General features: G+C 45.5%; 1 protein-coding gene across 1 annotated transcript in view; it reads left to right on the top strand.

Moving 5' to 3' along the window:
- The window catches only part of LOC115093336 (unconventional myosin-X-like), a 78,572-nt gene that overhangs the window by 25,198 nt on the left and 33,439 nt on the right, over nt 1-19,935 (top strand). Inside the window, exon 2 of the mRNA XM_029604963.1 lies at nt 18,436-18,528. Within this exon, the coding sequence (XP_029460823.1) occupies nt 18,436-18,528 (93 nt within the window). The remainder of the gene's footprint in view (nt 1-18,435; nt 18,529-19,935) is intronic.

Here is a 19,935-nt window from a genome sequence, read left to right as displayed (position 1 = left end):
CCTTTTTAAAGTGGTCCTTGGATACGGGAACCTTTACTGCCATTGATGCTGAACGGGCATTACAGGCGCCGTACACCCCACCCTATACGTTACAGGCGCCCTCGGTGAAACTCCCCTCGTTTTTGGTGGGTGCCCCGTTGGTCCGCCCTCTACGCATGTCTTGGCGGTGGGTGGCAGGGAAGTTGACTATCTCGCCTCAATGTGCCTACTTCCTTCCGGTTCGGGGGAATGCGGAGTTTACCCCGGGAATGCAATCCGCAGACTTTCGGACCTGGCAGGCGAAGGGTATCACACACTTGAGGCATCTGTTTGCTGCGGATGGGAGGATTTTCTTGTTCCGGGAGGCCAAGGAGACCTATGGGTTGGGGGCCAAGCACACATTTTCCTATCTACAATTGACGCATTACTTAAGGTCCCTCCCTGAAGCCCTTAAGAGCTCGGCCACCTTCGAGTCCATGAAACGTCTGTTTCAAATGGAGGGCCGTGTGACCCCCTCTTTGTCTGCTTATTATGTCCGACTGCGGCGGGAAGCGGGAGGAGATCTGTTTGCACTCTTGGCCTCCCGTTGGACCACTGATGGCGACTTTGTCCTTACGCCGACTATTGTCAAGGTTTGTTTTTGTCGTGTAGCCAAGGTCTCGGTTAACCAATATTATAGAGAAATGCAGTATAAGTTCTTGAGTCGGGCGTATGTGTCGACTCAGCCTACCATTTTAAATTGGCGTCTGCGGCGGGGTGCCCTCGGTGTGGTCATGTCTTGGGCACCCTCTCGCATGTCTTTTGGACCTGTCCACTGATTAAACGTTTCTGGGGACTTATTGCCGACTATTTGGCGGATTTATTGAATGTGGTCATCCCTGTCACCCCATTGTGGCTATTATTTGGCTGTATATCGCCGATACGAATCCGAGATCTTGGCTCACGCTTGCTCCTGGCGAAGGCTTGTGTTGTTGGTAAACGAATCATTCTTTCCAACTGGAGGGCAGCAGATGATCCATCTTATTGGGCCTGGAGGAATAGTTTCCACTCGTTGATGAACATGGAGAACATGATGGCGAGGCAATCTCCTACCGCGAGACGGCGATTCCTCTCGGTGTGGCAACCATACATCCAGTTGCTTCCACATCGCACTCGAAGTTTGATCCTAAATGCTTGAGCGAGTGGCACCTTCGCTGTTTGGTGCCTTGCAAGTCATGTGGACCCTACAGACTGAATGCTGTTTCGAGTTCTAGATGATGCTGTTTTTGGAAGAATCTGGGGGGGTGGGGGGTTCTGTTGGTGGTTCTGCTTGTACTTGGATGCTGGGGGTGGGCTCAGGGACACACCTACCTCCGGCTTGTTTGTTTGTTTTTGTTGGAAAATAATAAAAACCGTTAAACCATAAAGTGGTCCTGCACCCAGAGAATATAATAATGAGGTTCTACCTGGGATTCACCTCATCTTCCCAAGTATCCCTAGCTATGTCCAAGATGCCTCAGTCTCTTCCCATACATTAACTCAAAAGGGGATAACCTCAATGAATTCTGGGATACTTCACAGATTGCAAACAGCAAATAGGATAGCAATGAGTCCCAATTCTTTCATTCTTCATATACAAATTTCTTCAACATCTGTTTGAGTGAAATGCTTCATAAGGCCATCAGTCTGTGAATAATATTGTGCGATCCTGCTCACAGGCCTAGCCGCGAGCAGTCTCTCACCTTCATGGCTCAGAGGCCGCCATCACCATTGCTCTGCGGGGCCCAGCGCTGCTGCTGCCCTCCTTCTGCGGCAGGGAGAGCCACTACCATTGTACATCCTTGCGGCAGGAGGCCACCGCCAACCCTGCTGGTTTGCGGCGTGGAGCTGCCGACATTCTGGCCCTGTCTCGTGGCCCGGAGGGCGCCAATGCTGCTGCCTCCTTGCGGCTGGAGTGCCACCTCCAGGCCTGATCTTCGCAGCGTGGCCGCCGCCACTGTCCCTAGTCCTGGCTCCTCTCTAGTCACACAGCTGTGCCTCTCCTGATTATTTAAAGGGCCCGTGGCGGGAAAAGCCCCGCGGCCCAACCTGATGACCTCATCTGGGCGTTTCCTCTTCAGCCCTATAAAATGACCCCTCGCTAGTCCCTCATCACTTTAGCAAGGAGCCAGTCCGCTCCTGGATTCCTCGTTTGTTCCAACTCTTCATTCCAGGAGGCTCAGAGGTCCATCTTTGCTTCTTCAAGGCTCTCTGTTCTTCGTGGGAGCTACCTTGTCTTCGTCCATGGTTCCTGGTCTCTCGTCAGATCCTGTGTACTCATCCATCCTGTCTTCAGATATTCCTGACTCCAGATGTTCCAGTACTTCTGTTCCTGTGTCCAGTGGTCCCTGATTCTTTAGTTCCTGGCTCTAGGTTTTTAGCCTAGCCTCTCCCGCCGGATGCCACCTCCATGACCATCCAGTGAGTAATTCCGTATCTGATCCGGTGTCCGTTCCTGGTCATTGGAGCTCCGTTCCGGATGGATCCTTCTTTGAGTTCTACCCAGATCCCTCCTTCATCCTGAGCTTCAGCCCTGCCTATGTCTCGTCCAAGTCTCCTAGTGCCTATGTTTCATCCTTGTTCCAGTGTCATCACCTGTCCTTGACCTCTATCCATCCTGTCATACCTTCCATTCCTAGGCGGAGGGTCCTGGAGGGCTATCCCAGGTACCAGCATTGCATTGCTGGGTCTCATCTGGTGCGTTCAGGTTTGGCAGAGGTCAGGGTCCTGAGTCTCTAGCTTGTCTGCCCGTGCTTGGATGCATCTTGCCTGCCTCGGTGCTTCTCTGGAGTCCTCCTCTGGGGTTGTGCCATGGCCCAAGGACAAACACTCTCCTCCAAATCGGGACCGCTCCCTAGCGCTCCTGCAACAGGTATTCTGAGGTATGCAGAGATTTTACCTTGAGCAAGATAGTTGTTTCATTACCTTGGACACTAATGGGGGTCATATGATCCATCCGGATCTCCTTGGGCAGCCCCAGTCGTGAAAAACTTCCATTAGGGTGGTCGCCACTGTCTGGATCTTTATATTCTGTAGTGGTACTGCCTCTGGTTATCTCATGGCATAGTGAAGGATGACTAGGATGTACTTATTTTCTCAGTTAGATCTCTCTAGAGACCCTAATTGGTCCATTCTCACCTCTCAAAAGGGGTCTTTATAATGGATATTGGTATGAGAGGTGCCACCCATACGCTGGCAGATTTTGTGAGCTGGAAAGTAGGGCAGGACCAGCAATACAACTGGACCTGTTTTATGTAAGCTCAGCCAATAGAACTGTGCCAATTATTTTCTCCTGCATCTCTTCCTCCCCCAGGTGGCCCCCCTAAAAGGTGGCTGTGTGCTACTTGCATGATCTGACGATATGGTTTGGGAAGTAGGCATTGTTCTATCAATTCCCCCTCCACTCTTCTCCTTTGATTCGGTAAAGTAGGTTACCTTTCATAACAAACTAAAGGTGGAATAGGGTGTGTAACCTTCTCCCCAGTGACTAGTTTTTATTTATTTATTTATTTGCTTTTATATACCGACATTCGGTCGTACCATTTTTATATTGTAACATTAGTATAAGCATAGGAACAGTTTAACAGTGAAAAAACAGTTTACCAGATTAACGGTTTAACAGTTTAACTATACTGTTTTCCATTCACCCTCTGTATATGCTCCTAGGCCCACTTAAAGGTCTCGTCTCACCCTCTCTCTAGGCCCATCTGAATCTCCCCAGTTTCCACCATTTTCTCACTCAAAGGGGCTAGTTATGACTTTCTGGGTGGATTGTTGCTTCTCCCCTGACTCTGGCTCTTCCTTCCCAATTGCCTCTAAATTAGCAGCATAACTGTATTTTCCTGTGGGCATTGTCTCCAGAATTTAGGATTCTTAGAGTCTTTATGATATAGGTCTGAATTGTCTAAAGAAAAAAGTTCTAGAAATGTCAATTCTTCATTGTTGTGGCTGGATGAACCCATTGTGAGCTGGCTCTACAGGCTCTCAAAGTTTGGACAGTCCCATCCTAGCACCATGGAGAAGGGTAGCCAAGGAAGAAATCCCACCTCTATTTGAGCTTGGCTAACTGGAGTCTTCAATTACACTTAGCTTATGGGATACTGCTATTGGTCCCCATGGATGTAGGCAAAGGTCACAGTTTCTCCATAATCAATCTGGATCTGCTTTACTAACTCTTTTTTTTCTAATGAGCATCTTCATGCTCCCAGAGTCCACCAGTGCCTGGGTGGATGAGCCTTCCAGATCCATGGGAATCCCAAATGTAGAGATTCCCTGGCTGGGGACATCCACAAAGTTGTAAAAATGTGGAGCCATGATGTTAACATTCATGGGTAATGATTCAGATGGACTAAACCAAATCACGGTGAACCTAGAAGATGTGTTAGGCCTGACTGACAAACTGAAGAGTAGTAAATCACCTGGACCGGATGGTATACACCCCAGGGTTCTGAAGGAACTAAAAAATGAAATTTCAGACCTATTAGTAAAAATTTGTAACCTATCATTAAAATCATCCATTGTACCTGAAGACTGGAGGGTGGCTAATGTAACCCCAATATTTAAAAAGGGTTCCAGGGGCGATCCGGGAAACTACAGACCGGTTAGCCTGACTTCAGTGCCAGGAAAAATAGTGGAAAGTGTTCTAAACATCAAAATCACAGAACATATAGAAAGACATGGTTTAATGGAACAAAGTCAGCATGGCTTTACCCAGGGCAAGTCTTGCCTCACAAATCTGCTTCACTTTTTTGAAGGAGTTAATAAACATGTGGATAAAGGTGAACCGGTAGATATAGTATACTTGGATTTTCAGAAGGCGTTTGACAAAGTTCCTCATGAGAGGCTTCTAGGAAAAGTAAAAAGTCATGGGATAGGTGGCGATGTCCTTTCGTGGATTGCAAACTGGCTAAAAGACAGGAAACAGAGAGTAGGATTAAATGGGCAATTTTCTCAGTGGAAGGGAGTGGACAGTGGAGTGCCTCAGGGATCTGTATTGGGACCCTTACTGTTCAATATATTTATAAATGATCTGGAAAGAAATACGACGAGTGAGATAATCAAATTTGCAGATGACACAAAATTGTTCAGAGTAGTTAAATCACAAGCAGATTGTGATAAATTGCAGGAAGACCTTGTGAGACTGGAAAATTGGGCATCCAAATGGCAGATGAAATTTAATGTGGATAAGTGCAAGGTGATGCATATAGGGAAAAATAACCCATGCTATAATTATACAATGTTGGGTTCCATATTAGGTGCTACAACCCAAGAAAGAGATCTAGGTGTCATAGTGGATAACACATTGAAATCGTCGGTTCAGTGTGCTGCGGCAGTCAAAAAAGCAAACAGAATGTTGGGAATTATTAGAAAAGGAATGATGAATAAAACGGAAAATGTCATAATGCCTCTGTATCGCTCCATGGTGAGACCGCACCTTGAATACTGTGTACAGTTCTGGTCGCCGCATCTCAAAAAAGATATAATTGCGATGGAGAAGGTACAGAGAAGGGCTACCAAAATGATAAGGGGAATGGAACAACTCCCCTATGAGGAAAGACTAAAGAGGTTAGGACTTTTCAGCTTGCAGAAGAGACGACTGAGGGGGGATATGATAGAGGTGTTTAAAATCATGAGAGGTCTAGAACGGGTAGATGTGAATCGGTTATTTACTCTTTCGGATAGTAGAAAGACTAGGGGACACTCCATGAAGTTAGCATGGGGCACATTTAAAACTAATCGGAGAAAGTTCTTTTTTACTCAACGCACAATTAAACTCTGGAATTTGTTGCCAGAGAATGTGGTTCGTGCAGTTAGTATAGCTGTGTTTAAAAAAGGATTGGATAAGTTCTGGGAGGAGAAGTCCATTACCTGCTATTAAGTTCACTTAGAGAATAGCCACTGCCATTAGCAATGGTTACATGGAATAGACTTAGTTTTTGGGTACTTGCCAGGTTCTTATGGCCTGGATTGGCCACTGTTGGAAACAGGATGCTGAGCTTGATGGACCCTTGGTCTGACTCAGTATGGGGGGAGTCAGTGAAAGAGAGACTCCCAAGAACATAATTAGTGGAACATGGCCCTTCCTGAGACACCACTCTGTTTCCTTTCCAAGGGGGCCTTATATTGCGACGGGTGTCTACATCAGGATGTTCGATTTTATGTGCTGGGTTCGGAGCATTCAGAACCCCCTACGTGGCTACCAAAGAGGAATCAGGACCTCTGCCATTGGTTCACTATCCTGATGATGTCATGCTTATGGGAGGATGGAGTTCACCTGAACACGCGTTCGTGAGCTGGCGTATGGATTTGGCACCTCTTTGCCAGAGGACAAGTCTTGTGACATGTCAGTGCTCCTCTTTTCCCGGGGATCAAGCTTGATTCTGCATCAGCGGAGTTTGGACTCCCTGTCGACGAGTTGGCGCAATGGGCCAAGCTGGTGCTGGGGCATGTAGGGCCCCTTGAGGGCAGTCTGGCCTTTACCGTGAGAGTTGTTCCAGGAGCAGGAATTTCCTGCTCCTTGCAATCTGGTCTGCGGGGGGTCGTGTTAGCGACCACTGCTACTGGTGGATGGGCCAGGCCAACTGGGGAAGAACTTGCTTGTGGTCGGGCCCCTCGTGGAATTGCATTTTAGGCTTGGCTTCACAGAATGGTCAACAGCGATGGCCTTCAGATGTGCTCTGCTGCAGACTCGTCCGGAGACGGGACCCTGCTGCCCAGCATGTTAGGTGGACCACAGGACGGCCTGGCATGGAATGTCGCATTTCTTGCACTGTTTTCTCATTGTAGTCGCCTTGTACACTGGGGAGAGGCACGCAGCTGGCGACGGGCGGTTGTAGTGCGATGGTGCAACTGTACACCAGTCATTAGATGGTGTCACATGCTCATGGGCATTACAGCGCAAACAGGGCATGTTGTTCCTGGAGTGTGCAGTGAGATGGGGTTCAGAAAGCGGGCTCCACTCCAAGTGGCAAGATTGCTGGGAACATGTCTCGTTCGTTTCTAGCTGCTGTAGTTTTGTTCTCGTGGCTCAAAGCAGGCTGCCCTGAACATTACTTCATTACCGGGAGGAGGGGAGATCCTTGGCATGGACAGGGAGCCCTGGCCTAGCATTATATGCACAGACCACTGACCCACGACCTCATGCTGCTGCCTTATCGTGTCCTGCCTATGGTGGCAGCAGTCAGTTTTGAGACTGCGCCCAGCGAGTGTTCTCCGTGCTTGCATTCTCTGGAGACTCGCACTTCAACGTTCTTGCAGTGCCATCGGGGAATGTATCACAGGTATGCGGCTTGCTATGGGGGACGTTGGTATCTCGAACGGTGTGCTATGCCTAGGATTAAGACAGCCCAGGACTGATCAAGGGGCATAAGAACATAAGAAATTGCCATGCTGGGTCAGACCAAGGGTCCATCAAGCCCAGCATTCTGTTTCCAACAGAGGCCAAACCAGGCCACAAGAACCTGGCAATTACTCAAACACTAAGAAGATCCCATGCTACTGATGCAATTAATAACAGTGGCTATTCCCTAAGTAAACTTGATTAATAGCCATTAATGGACTTCTCCTCCAAGAACTTATCCAAACCTTTTTTGAACCCAGCACACTAACTGCACTAACCACATCCTCTGGCAACAAATTCCAGAGCTTTATTGTGCGTTGAGTGAAAAAGAATTTTCTATGATTAGTCTTAAATGTGCTACTTGCTAACTTCATGGAATGCCCCCTAGTCCTTCTATTATCTGAAAGTGTAAATAACCGATTCACATCTACTCATTCAAGTCCTCTCATGATCTTAAAGACCTCTATCATATCCCCCCTCAGCCGTCTCTTCTCCAAGCTGAAAAGTCCTAACCTCTTCAGCCTTTCCTCATAGGGGAGCTGTTTCATCCCCTTTATCATTTTGGTTGCCCTTCTCTGTACCTTCTCCATCTCAATTATATCTTTTTTGAGATGCGGCGACCAGAATTGTACACAGTATTCAAGGTGCGGTCTCACCATGGAGCGATATAGAGGCATTATGACATTTTCCGTTCTATTAACCATTCCCTTCCTAATAATTCCTAACATTCTATTTGCTTTTTTGATTGCCGCAGCACACTGTACCGATGATTTCAATGTGTTATCCACTATGACACCTAGAGCTCTTTCTTGGGTTGTAGCACCTAATATGGAACCTAACATTGTGTAACTACAGCAAGGGTTATTTTTCCCTATATGCATCACCTTGCACTTGTCAACATCTCTCCTTTGGGCAGGTGCCAGTTTCGGCAGCCTCCAAGACATCGTGTCATGTGGGTCATGGGACAATCTTGTGTCCTGAGCAGACCAGCATGCAATGCGAAACACCATCTGGGGGTTGTCTCTCACCAGGGCCCGTTAGCCTAAGTGCAGCAACAGACTGGATACTCCCATTCTGTGATTGGGCAGTCACCTGGCTTGGACAAGGTGGGTGACCAGAAATTCCTGGACAATGTTTACCTTCCAGAAGGCAGGGCCTTGTTTCTTGCGGTGGGTCCCAAGCCGGTGGTGGCGCGCTGCTTGTGGTAGCTGGGTGCTGCGCCGAGGGACGGAGCATGGTGATGGCTGGGTTGGAGGGGTGTGCATTGGGACCAACTTGTTACCCTGCTGAGGTGGCAAATGACTAGAGTTGCCCCCCCTGAGGCATTAATGGACACCTGTAGGCAACGTTCTAGGAATCACGCATGGGCACCCGATCCTTGACCGTATGAGGAGTGATATCACGATCATCCTGTCCTTAATGCCCACATCCCTCGTAGAAAGTTAATGATCCAAACTGTGGGACTAGCAGACCCAATAGGGTCATCCTTCGAATCGGTAAGTGGACCTCCAAGTTGGGGGGGATGGGTGTCACCAGGTAAGGCACAATATGGGCCAATGCCCAGGGTCAATGTTTATTTAGGCTGGACAGAGTCCATCTTTTGGACATTTAGTTATGATATATTCAGCAAATCTCACAGGAGGCTCAGGGGGATGGTTGTTGGGAATTGACGGGGCCGCAGCTAGGTGTTGGTGGGGGGGGGCATAAAGCAAGGGCATTCCCTATCTCATGCCTGGTGGTGGGTTACCCGGGCCAGTAGGGGCATTTTGGACATGGTGCAGGCAATCATCATGGTCCAGGTCAGCGGTGGACGGCACTGGGAGGGATGATTTGTCCTGCAGAGGTTGGGGCCCCCTTGCTGGTCACGAGATGGGGGGCCCGGTGTGATGTTGCCTTGCTTGGTTATTGCAGTGGATGTGGTGGTGTAGCCTGGTCTTTGGGTCACTGTTTGTGACTTTTGTGTTAGCTGAAGCATTTATTTGTGTAATGTTTTTATTTTATGTTTTTATTTGTAAATTTTTATTATGTATGTATTTTGTAAATCGCTTAGGCCTTTTCATGTAAGCGATTTTTTTTTCTTCAAATTTCACAGATTATTACATGCAGTATTTCAAAAGAAATTCGGTACATATACTGAAAAGAATTATAAAAGCCCATATATAGCATCACTTAAACAGGAAAAATAGCTACTGAATATGCACCTTTAATATAGGAATTATAGGGGCGAGAGAAAATAGAGCGAGTAACAAACAATTTCCATGACCTCAATCTCAAACACTTCCTCTACGCTGACGATATTCAGGTACTGATCCCCATCAAGGAGTCACTCGCAAAAACACTATCTCACTGGGAAACCTGCCTCCAAAATATCAAACAGCTTCTCACAAGTCTCAACCTGATACTAAATTCATCAAAAACGGAACTTCTAATCATCACACCAGAAAACAGCTCCCTCACACACACTCATCCAACCTTACCAAAAACCACACAAGTGAGAGACCTAGGAGTTCTAATTGATAATCACCTAAACCTGAAAGCGAACATCAACAAAACCACTAGACTGCTTTTATAAGCTCCAAGTGCTGAAAAGAATACGACCTCTCTTCCACACACATGACTTTAGAACAATTCTACAATCAATCATTTTCGCAAAGCTGGACTATTGTAACACCATCATGCTTGGTCTACCTTCATCACACACCAAACCATTACAAATGGTCCAAAATGCCTCCGCCCGTATACTCACTAACACCAGGAGAAGAGAACACATAACCCCTATCCTGATGGGCCTCCACTGGCTACCCATCCACTTCAGAATAATCTACAAGGCCATTCTCACCATTTTCAAAAACATCCATCAATTAGCCCCAATCGACCTCCATATCCCCCTCCGATTACACCACTCAACAAGACCGACAAGAGATGCTTACAAAGGTTCACTTCAAGTTCCTCCAGCCAAAACGACCAGACACATCACGCTCAGAGATCGGGCCTTCTCCACAGCCGGTCCAACTTTATGGAACTCCATTCCCCCGGATCTCAGAATGGAACTCAGCATCTCAACATTCAAGAAAAGACTCAAGACGTGGCTGTTCACGCAGGCCTTTCCTAACTCAAACATTACTTAACTCCCTTAAATCATCAATCATTAATAGCCACCTCTTATAATGTTTTTGTATATATATATATATATCTGATCTTCATTTTCCTTCTTACCCCAAGTTATTGATTCCCTGTTACATGTAACTGCTTTTCTGCACCATTGTTCAAATTGTAAAGTTTATTTGAGTTTCACCCCTGTTTCTTGTGAACCAGCATGATGGGACTACCGTCTTGAATGTTGGTATATTAAAAAACTTAAATAAATAAATAAATATACTCGAATTAGACAGGAGAGTTACTCTATTTCTTTTAAGTTGATCACATTGCGGACACTTCATTGGGATGACCCAACAGGAAATCTTTCAATTGCAATGGATCAAAAAACACATAAATATTTCCCTGATATCTAATGCAGCATTTGCAGGGAAATTTTAATACAAATTGGGCTCCCATACTAATAACCCTTTCTTTCATAACAAGGAATTCCTTCCTGCATTGCTGCGTTATTTTAGTAACATCAGGATATATCCACAACTTAGCCCCATAAAATAGGGCTTGTCTATTTCTCAAAAACATTTTCAAAACATAATTTCAATCTGATATAAACACGAACGTTATTAACATAGCTTTTCTTTCCTTTATTTCTGTTTCTAGTGATAATTCTAGTAGTTCAGAAATGTCCATAGAAGGTATGTTCTCTCCTTCAACCTCACGACCCAACTGGGGAAGATAATATGCTCTAGTACATACAAGTAATGCAGTCTCAGGTATCGTCAATATTTCCTTCAGCAGGTGAAATCATCCTGACCACAGGAAAATGTATCACTCGAAAATTCAACATCCTTAAATTATTCTCAACTTTCTCAATTCTTTTTTCCATTGTCATTTCTAAATTTGTAATGTTTTGTTGTAAGGACTCCATTTTTTGTAAATGTTCTTCATGGTCTTGTACTTTCAAGTTAAAGGCTCCAGTCATATTATTATTATTCTCCTTAGTTTGATTTTTTTACCTCAGTTATTGACTGTGCTATTGATTTCAGAGCCATACCAAACTTTCCCCAGCGTTACGTCCTCAGGTTGCCCAAGACTAACATTAACTGCTACGGATTCCAGTCAGGTCTCACCCTGTTCGCTCTGTTTTGCCGTACGCAGTGTTACCTGGGATGGTAATACCAGTTTGGGTCAGCTCTTCTCCTCCAGGACCCATCTCCAGCAACCAGCGAATTCCTCCTCCTCTCGGGACGGTCATCCCAACCTCACTCGTCTTGGGGGTCTCCTGCTTCACCTTCGAAGACTCCAGATGTAAACCGCTTCGAACCAGCTCAAGCAGGGACGAGTCACTCTGTGCTGGAGGTGCCGGCCTGATCGGCTCGCCAGGGCTCAGGGTGATGTCTAAGGTCAGGGGGGAGTGTGTTCGCTCTACCGGCGTCCCCCCAGCGACCAGCCCCTCTGGCATTCCAGTTATTCCCATCGGGAAGCCCTCAATGTGCGGCTTGGAAGGGTCCCAAACCGGAGAGCTAGTCGGTGCTCCCCGAATTTTCCCCTTTCGCTTGGTGTGGGACATTTTCTTTAGGTAAGTTTAGAGGAAGGAAACGCCGTGCAGGAGCTCACTTCCTGCACGTCCTATCTGGCGGCCATCTTGTCCCCATGTAAGCGATTTAATAAATACAAATGCTGGCTCGGGTGCCAGTTTGTAGAGGGGTGTGTATGTGTGTGTGTGTATATGTATATATATATATAGTCACGATCATGCCCATCCGCTCAGCACGCTGTGGGGCTTTGCTGGGCTTCAGGCCTCCGGCTTCGCTCATATACCACGTCCCGTCCACTTGCACAGCTCAAGCACAGCGCTGCTATGGACTCCTCCCGGCCTCTAGTCAGAGTGCCAGGCCTAGTCCTGGCACTCCCAAACAGTACACAGAGAAAAAGGTCTTTATCACAAAAAGGGGTTTAATGTAGTCCTGCAGCCTCACCGGCTGCAGCCCTGCAATAATGCCTGGTTGACTTTACAAACCCCCAAGCCTAACTGCTTAGGTTCTCCTTAGCAAGCTTAAAGTTAAACAGCATTTGAACCATAATTTCCTTCCAACCTTTCTTAAACCTCCTTGTATAAATCCAGTATTTACCATCCCCCAACCTCCTGGTTATTCCATCTCCATAGAGGAACAGCTGGAGCTTTCCTCTCCCCAGCTTACCTCCATCTCCTCCTCCAGAGACTCTGAGGAGCCGGGCTTTTGTGGCCAGCTCCACCACAGTGGCACGCCCTCTTCCTCAGCTTCCATAGACTCTGCTGAGTCATAGGGATCAGTCTCTATTTCCTCCACCTGTTCCTGCTCACTCTCCAGCCAGGGGTCAGGTGTCGGTTCAGGGAACCTGGGAAGTGTAGTCTTTGCTACTTTGATCGATCGTCTTAACGATCGATTTTGGCTGGGGGGGGGGGGGGAATCGGATCGTCGCGGTTTTGTTTTTTTTAAATATTGTGTAAATCGGGGGAGGGCGGGAAAACCGGCACACTAAAACAACCCTAAAACCCACCCCGACCCTTTAAAATAAATCCCCCACCCTCCCGAACCCCCCCAAAATGTCTTAAATTACCTGGGGTCCAGTGGGGGGGGGGGGGGGGGGTCCCGGTGTGATCTTCCACTCTCGGGCCACGGGTGCATTGATAGAAATGGCACCGGCACCATTTTGGTTCCTGTCCCCCGACGTCACGAGCGAAGGAGATCGCTCCCGGACCCCCAGGGACTTTTGGCCAGCTTGGGGGGGGGGGGGGCCTCCTGACCCCCACAAGACTTGCCAAAAGTCCAGCTGGGGTCCGGGAATGACCTCCTGCACTCAAATCATGTTGCCGTATTGCAAAATGGCGCCGGCCGTATGGCCATATTGCCGTATGGCCATTTTGCAATACGGCAACATGATTTGCGTGCAGGAGGTCATTCCCGGACCCCAGCTGGACTTTTGGCAAGTCTTGTGGGGGTCAGGAGACCTCCCCAAGCTGGCCAAAAGTCCCTGGGAGTCCAGCGGGGGTCTGGGAGCGATTTCCTATGCTCGTGACGTCGGGGGACAGGAACCAAAATGGCGCCGGCGCCATTTCTATCAACGCACCCGTGGCCCGAGAGTGGAAGATCACACCGGGACCCCCCCACTGGACCCCAGGTAATTTAAGACATTTTGGGGGGGTTCGGGAGGGTGGGGGATTTATTTTAAAGGGTCGGGGTGGGTTTTAGGGTTGTTTTAGTGTGCCGGTTTTCCCGCCCTCCCCCTTCCCCCGATTTACGATTTTTGACGATAAATCGGGGAATTCCTATTGTATATCGCCTCTAACGATTTTTGACGATTTAAAATATATCGGACGATATTTTAAATTGTCAAAAAACGATTCACATCCCTAATTAATTAATATATTTATATGTATATATATATATATTCTTAATAAAGCTGCGGCCCGTTTTCATCCATTATCTGTCTTTGTTTCTGTTATATCAAAGAATATATGCATGGATGGCTGTGGGCCAATCCTAGGTGATGGGGGGGGGGGGGGGTAGATTGGGGATTGGGAGGGTCACAGATGGGATGACACTACAGACACGGCTGCTAGAGTTAAGGGAAGGTGGAAAAAAGAAGCCTGTGACCTACCGATTAGAAAACTAAGATCAGACAGCAAAGGTAAAAAAAAAAAAATCATTTTTGAAGTTTTAGTGATTGGCTTATGTTGTTTTTGGGAAAGTGCAAGAGTAGCATTTTCTATCTGCTGATCTCACAATGTATGAGGAGGAACTGGAAGCCTTGCAAATTTGTAATACTGCGGGGCCTGCACAGAGGAGGCAGCAGAACGGGCGTAAGTGCCAGTAACAGCAATCGGCGCCTCCCCAATATCCTCGCAGCAGCAGTGACAGTGGCAGCAGAGCAATGAGAGAGACGCTTACGTTCCTGGCAAAAGATAGGAGGGAGGGGGGGGGGGGGATCTGTCTTCAGTGTGTGCATGTGTATGAATGGGAGTCTGCCTGGGGGTGTGTGTGTGTGAATGGGAGTCTGCCTGGGGGTGTGTGTGTGTGAGAGAATGAATGGGAGTCTGCCTGGGGAGATGTGTGTGAGAATGAATGTGTGCATGCTTGGGGGGTGGGGGGAGCAGTGTGAGAATGAATGGGAGCTTGCCTGGGGGGGTGTGTGTGAGAGAATGAATGTGTGCATGCTTGGGGGGTGGGGGGAGCAGTGTGAGAATGAATGGGAGTCTGCCTGGGTGTGTGTGTGTGTGTGAATGGGAGTCTGCCTGGGGTGTGTGTGTGTGTGTGAATGGGAGTCTGCCTGGGTGTGTGTGTGTGTGTGTGAATGGGAGTCTGCCTGGGGGTGTGTGTGTGTGAGAATGAATGGGAGTCTGCCGGGGGGGGGGGGGTGTGTGTGAGAATGAATGTGTGCATGCTTGGGGGGTGGGGGGAGCAGTGTGAGAATGAATGGGAGCTTGCCTGGGTGTGTGTGTGTGTGTGTGTATTATTATTATTTTTTATTATTTAATGAGTTTTATATACCGTCATTCGGAAACATAAAAATAACGCCATCATAACGGTTTACAAAATAAGGTTACAGGGATAAGAGGGGGTTAAACAAAGTATGCAAAGTACAAACTGTTATTAAGCATAGGGGATAACGTGTAAGGATTTAGTTCAGTTTTTTGTTTCATTTCTTATTTATGAAAACCTAGTTGTGATGAATTTCATTTATTTATTCATGAGGTTGGATTGGAGGGCGATGATGTTGTGTTGTTCATTGGGTGAGTTGGTATGCTTTGTTGAACAAACACATTTTTAACTCCTTTTGAAGGTTTTTAGGTTTTCTTGAATTCTGAGCTTAGTCGGTAGGGAGTTCCAAAGTTTTGGGCTGCCAAGGGAGATTGCTCTTTTTTTGGGTTGAGGTTAGTTGATTGAGTGCGTTGGTGGTGTTTTTAGAAGTCCCTTATTTGCTGATCTAAGGTTTCTGCTTGGGGTGTGTAGTTGTATGTAGAGGCTTAGCCAATTTTCTTGTTCTTCATATATATATATGGACCATAAGCACTTTTTTCCCGACAGCCAGCAAGAGTTCCTCTTCCTCATCATCGCATCATCATCATCATCGCATTCCCCAGGTTCTATACTTCTACTCATCTACTCTTCTACTTGACTCTGTATCCAATCTTTTGCTGCAGGTCTCATGTGACATCTACTGTTTTCCTTTTATGTTTCTTTTTGTTTATTCTGCTAAATGAGACTTGTTAGCCAATACGTTTACATTACAATGTTAATTTTGATCTAGTTTACCCTGTTCAAAGTTCCTTAACCTTGTTCTATGTAATGCCTCTAGGCAAAAATTTATGTTCTGTTTCAATGTAAACCGATGTGATCTGTATTTCATACAGGAACACGGTATAAAAAAAATAAATAAATAAAATTTTATGTAGGATGGATAGGACTTTGTATTCAATCCTGAATCTTATTGGTAGCCAATGAAGTGAAATAAGTGTTGGGGTGATGTGGTCATGCTTTTTTGCTCCTGTGAGGATTCTTGCAGCTGCATTCTGCAGGATCTAGAGCGGGTGAATGGTGTTTAGAGGTAAGTTGTGTATGAATAGGAGTCTGCCTGGGAGGCGGGGTGTGAATGGGCTCCTTCCTGGGGTCTGTCTGTGTGAGAACGGGAGCCCGCCTGGGGTGTGTGGTTGTAAATGGGAGCTTATCTGGGGTGTGTATGTGTGAGAGAGGGAGAATGGGTGCTGCAAGTGGATTCCAACCTGCCAATAGCTGAAATGAAGATGCTGCTGTTAGATTCCAACCATAGAAGAGCTGGAGATGTCTGTGGGTTTGTCTGAGAGGGAGTGTATGTGTGTGTGTGTGTGTGTATAAAAGAAAGAGAGGAGAAATTTTGTGCCTCCCTCTTTCACTAATCCATAACAATCTCAGGGTGACTGGAAATCAAAGTTCCCAGTTATGGAGATCATGAATTTTTAAATCCTTTTTAGTTTTATTTTCAGGTGTTATTTGTGTCTTTTGAAATATTTTATTGGTGTTTGGGACATTTAAAACTTGTAAATGAGTTTTTAATTATTTGATCTTTTATTCATCAGCTTTTTTTGAAATATTAGTATGTTTTTAGTATTATGATTATGTATTATATTTCTTGATTTTATTGTTTGAGGAATAGTGATAGTTCTATTTTTTCATTGTTGCACTGCATACAGTGTCTGGCTTCTCGTGATTTCCAGTTCAGTTTTTGTCTGTGTGTTTGTATCTCTACTGTATGATTGCTCTATGCTGTATTTGGTGAGGGTCTGTTTATGTTCTGCATGTGTGACTGAGGTGAGGTATTCTCCTAATAGGAAGTGTATTAGTGTTTTAGGGCTTTCGGAGGGTCAAGCCCACACCCAACACACATCAAAATAGGCCTAATACCATATGGATTCCAAGTGTCTTTTTTGCAGGGATTTCTGGTTGGCATCACAGCAGTGCATGTAAATATAATGTAAGTGATATTTTTACCTCAGAATATTGTACTTTGATATTTTTCATGTAAAATATAAATACATAACTCTTAACTGTGTGTGTGGAATGGGACAGGGGGCATTGTGCAAGGCTATAAAATTTACCTAGGGCACCTAATACCCTTGCACCAGTCATGGATTCTTGAGTGGGGGGATGGTGTCAGTTTTTAAAGTTTGTATCACTGAAGGGAGCTGGGTTTTGGTTGTGTGTTGTTTTTTTTTCGTGTGCCCAGGAGAGAGAATGAATGAATACCAGAAGGGGGGCAGCACAGTAATTGTCCACACAGGGCAGCAAAAAAGCTAGCAAAGGCATGTATGTGCATCTGAGAGAGGAAGCATGAGTATGTATGAGAGAGAGAAAGTGTGTCTGCATATATGAGAGGGGGAAGAAAGTTTGTGTGCGCTCTCTCCACCATTAATCCACAACAATCTCAGGATGACTGCAAATCAAAAGTTCCCAGGTATGGAGAGAGGAAGAGTAATTTTTATCCTTATTAGTTTTAATTATTGGGTGTTTGTCTGCTGTTTTGAAATATTTTACTGGTGTTTGGAAAATTTTAAAAATAATTTGTTTTTAAGTTATCTTTCGTTTACGTGAATTTGTTACTCTAGTTTTTTCCCTCTGTTAAACTGTAAACCGATCCGATATGGTAATCTACTATGAAGGTCGGTATATAAAATTGATAAATAAATAAGTTATTGGATGTTTATTCATCAGCTGTCTTGAAATATTTCTTTTCACTATTTTTATGGTTTTACTATTATAATTGATTTATATTTCTTGATTTTGTTTGATGTTTTATGAGGAATTATGCTATTTTTGTTTTTTTTGCATTGTTGCACTCTATTCAGAGTTTGGTGTTTATATTTGCAATGTTACTTTTTTTATAGATAAGAATATTATTGTTTGAATGCTGGCAGTTAGTGCTGTTTTTGTATGGGAGGCTTACTATTTTGTAATTGTTTACTCATGGCTTTGGAAGGGTCAAGCGCACATCTAACATGCATTACAATAGTCCTAATCCATATGGGTATTTTTACAGGTTTTCTGAATGGCACCACAGCAGTGCATGTAAATATAATATACAGGTTGTTGTAAATGATATTTTTACCTCAAAAGACTGTTCTTTTCAATGCAAAATCATCTTATTATAAATGTATAATTTTTAATTGAGCATCTTAGAGGGCTGGGGGTAGGGGTCAGGGGTTAAAGTTCACAGCATCTAATACCCTTTCACTAGCCATGGGTTCCAGGGGAGAGTGGGTAGACCAGGATAGGAAGGAGTGAGGGAGAGGCCACACAGTAATAATTTGCACAGGACAGCATAAAGGCTAGCACCTGCCCTGGAAAGACAGACACTAGAATTACCCAATTTATTTTAGCTTTAACAATTAGCTCACTATTTCACCTCTCCTACAATTTCCTAAAGCAATACTCGCCAATCCTCTGCAGCCAGCACAAAGTTTTCTTCTCTTCTCAATACTCCCACAGGATTGGGCCAAAGTATCTTCCAGAGAGACTGACAAACCTACTGAAGAGGATGTTATACTCGAATCGTTAGGAATGGGTGAACGAAATCCTCAGGTAGGTAAAACATTGAAGACTTCTATAGAAATAAGGGGAAAAGGGCAACCTCTGGAAAGCTGTGTACACAAATGCTCATATAATATGGGAAATAAATCTTTGCAGGCAGTCCAGGAAGCTGGCGTGGATATAATCATGGAAAACCATGACTGCGGGGCTAAAATAATCTATTCGGGAGGGACAGGTTCGGAAGATGGGGAGGAGTGGCACAATCTATCAAAAATATATATTTAAGCAGCCAAACTGCAGGGTTTATGAGGTAAGGAGGAAGGTCTGAGGGTTAATCTGGAATATTCATCTATACTGGTGGGATGTAGAGAAGAAACAGATTGAGATTTAATGAGGACATTCACCTCGATGCTATTGCTAGGAGACTTCAATCTGTCAGATGTGGATTGGGACATCCTGGCTATGGTGAAATCTAGAAACAGGGCCATCTGAATTCTCGGCAAGGAAATCTTGTCTTTCAACTGAAATATTAAAATCATTTGCAATTACCATTTCTTTCAGGAGGTGATTAGAGAGCTGGATCAGGGGAAGATGCATTTGTAGTTTATTTGGATTTCAGTAAGGCATAGGTGACTTATAAATAAACCAAGCGCCATTGGTACGGGCCCTACAATGAAAGGGTAGTGATAAATGGCGCTTCCTCCACGCAGGGCTCGCTTCTGGCAGAGTGCACTGCTTGTACTGATATTGTGCAAGGATTGTTGGAAAAGGTTTGGCTTTTTGTGGATGATAACCACAACTCCACAGGGTAGACAGCCGGGAAGGTGATGTAAAAAAAAGAGGACGAGTCTAGCAAAACTTGAGGAATGCTCTGGAGTCTGCAAACTAAGATTTCATGTAAAAAGTGCAGCCATACATTTAGGATGCACAAAGCCAAGGGAGGAGGAGTCTAAGGGGTAAAATTCTTGTAAGCATGAATCAAGTGTGGGATTTGGGAGTGATCATGACTAAACAATAGATAAAGCGACAGTAAAAGCCAGAAAGCTGCTTGGCTGCACAGGGAGAGGAAGGGTCAGCAGAGAAAGGGAGGTGACACTGCCCCTGTATAGGTCCCTGGTGAGACCTCACTGGGAATACTGAGTACAGTTCTGGAGACCCCACCTTCAAAGGGATAGAAACAGGATGGGCACAGTCCAGAGGGGGCTACTAACATGGTCAGTGGTGTTTGCTCTAAAGCACATGGGGATAGACTTACAGATCTAAACATGCACATCCTGGAGGGAAGGTGAGAGAGGGGAGGTATATGAGAGACATTCAGATACCTCAGTGGTATCAATGTACAGGAGCTGGGACTCTTTCCCTGGAAAGGAGATTCTGGAACAAAAGGTAAAAGATGCGTGTGAAAGGGGATGGACTGATGAGTCACCTAAGGAAGAATTTCTTTACAAAAAGAGCGGT

Source organism: Rhinatrema bivittatum, chromosome 6, assembly GCF_901001135.1.
Source record: "Rhinatrema bivittatum chromosome 6, aRhiBiv1.1, whole genome shotgun sequence".
NCBI lineage: Eukaryota > Metazoa > Chordata > Amphibia > Gymnophiona > Rhinatrematidae > Rhinatrema > Rhinatrema bivittatum.
Note: the sequence above shows the minus strand (reverse complement) of the source record. Positions and strands in the feature narration are given on the sequence as shown.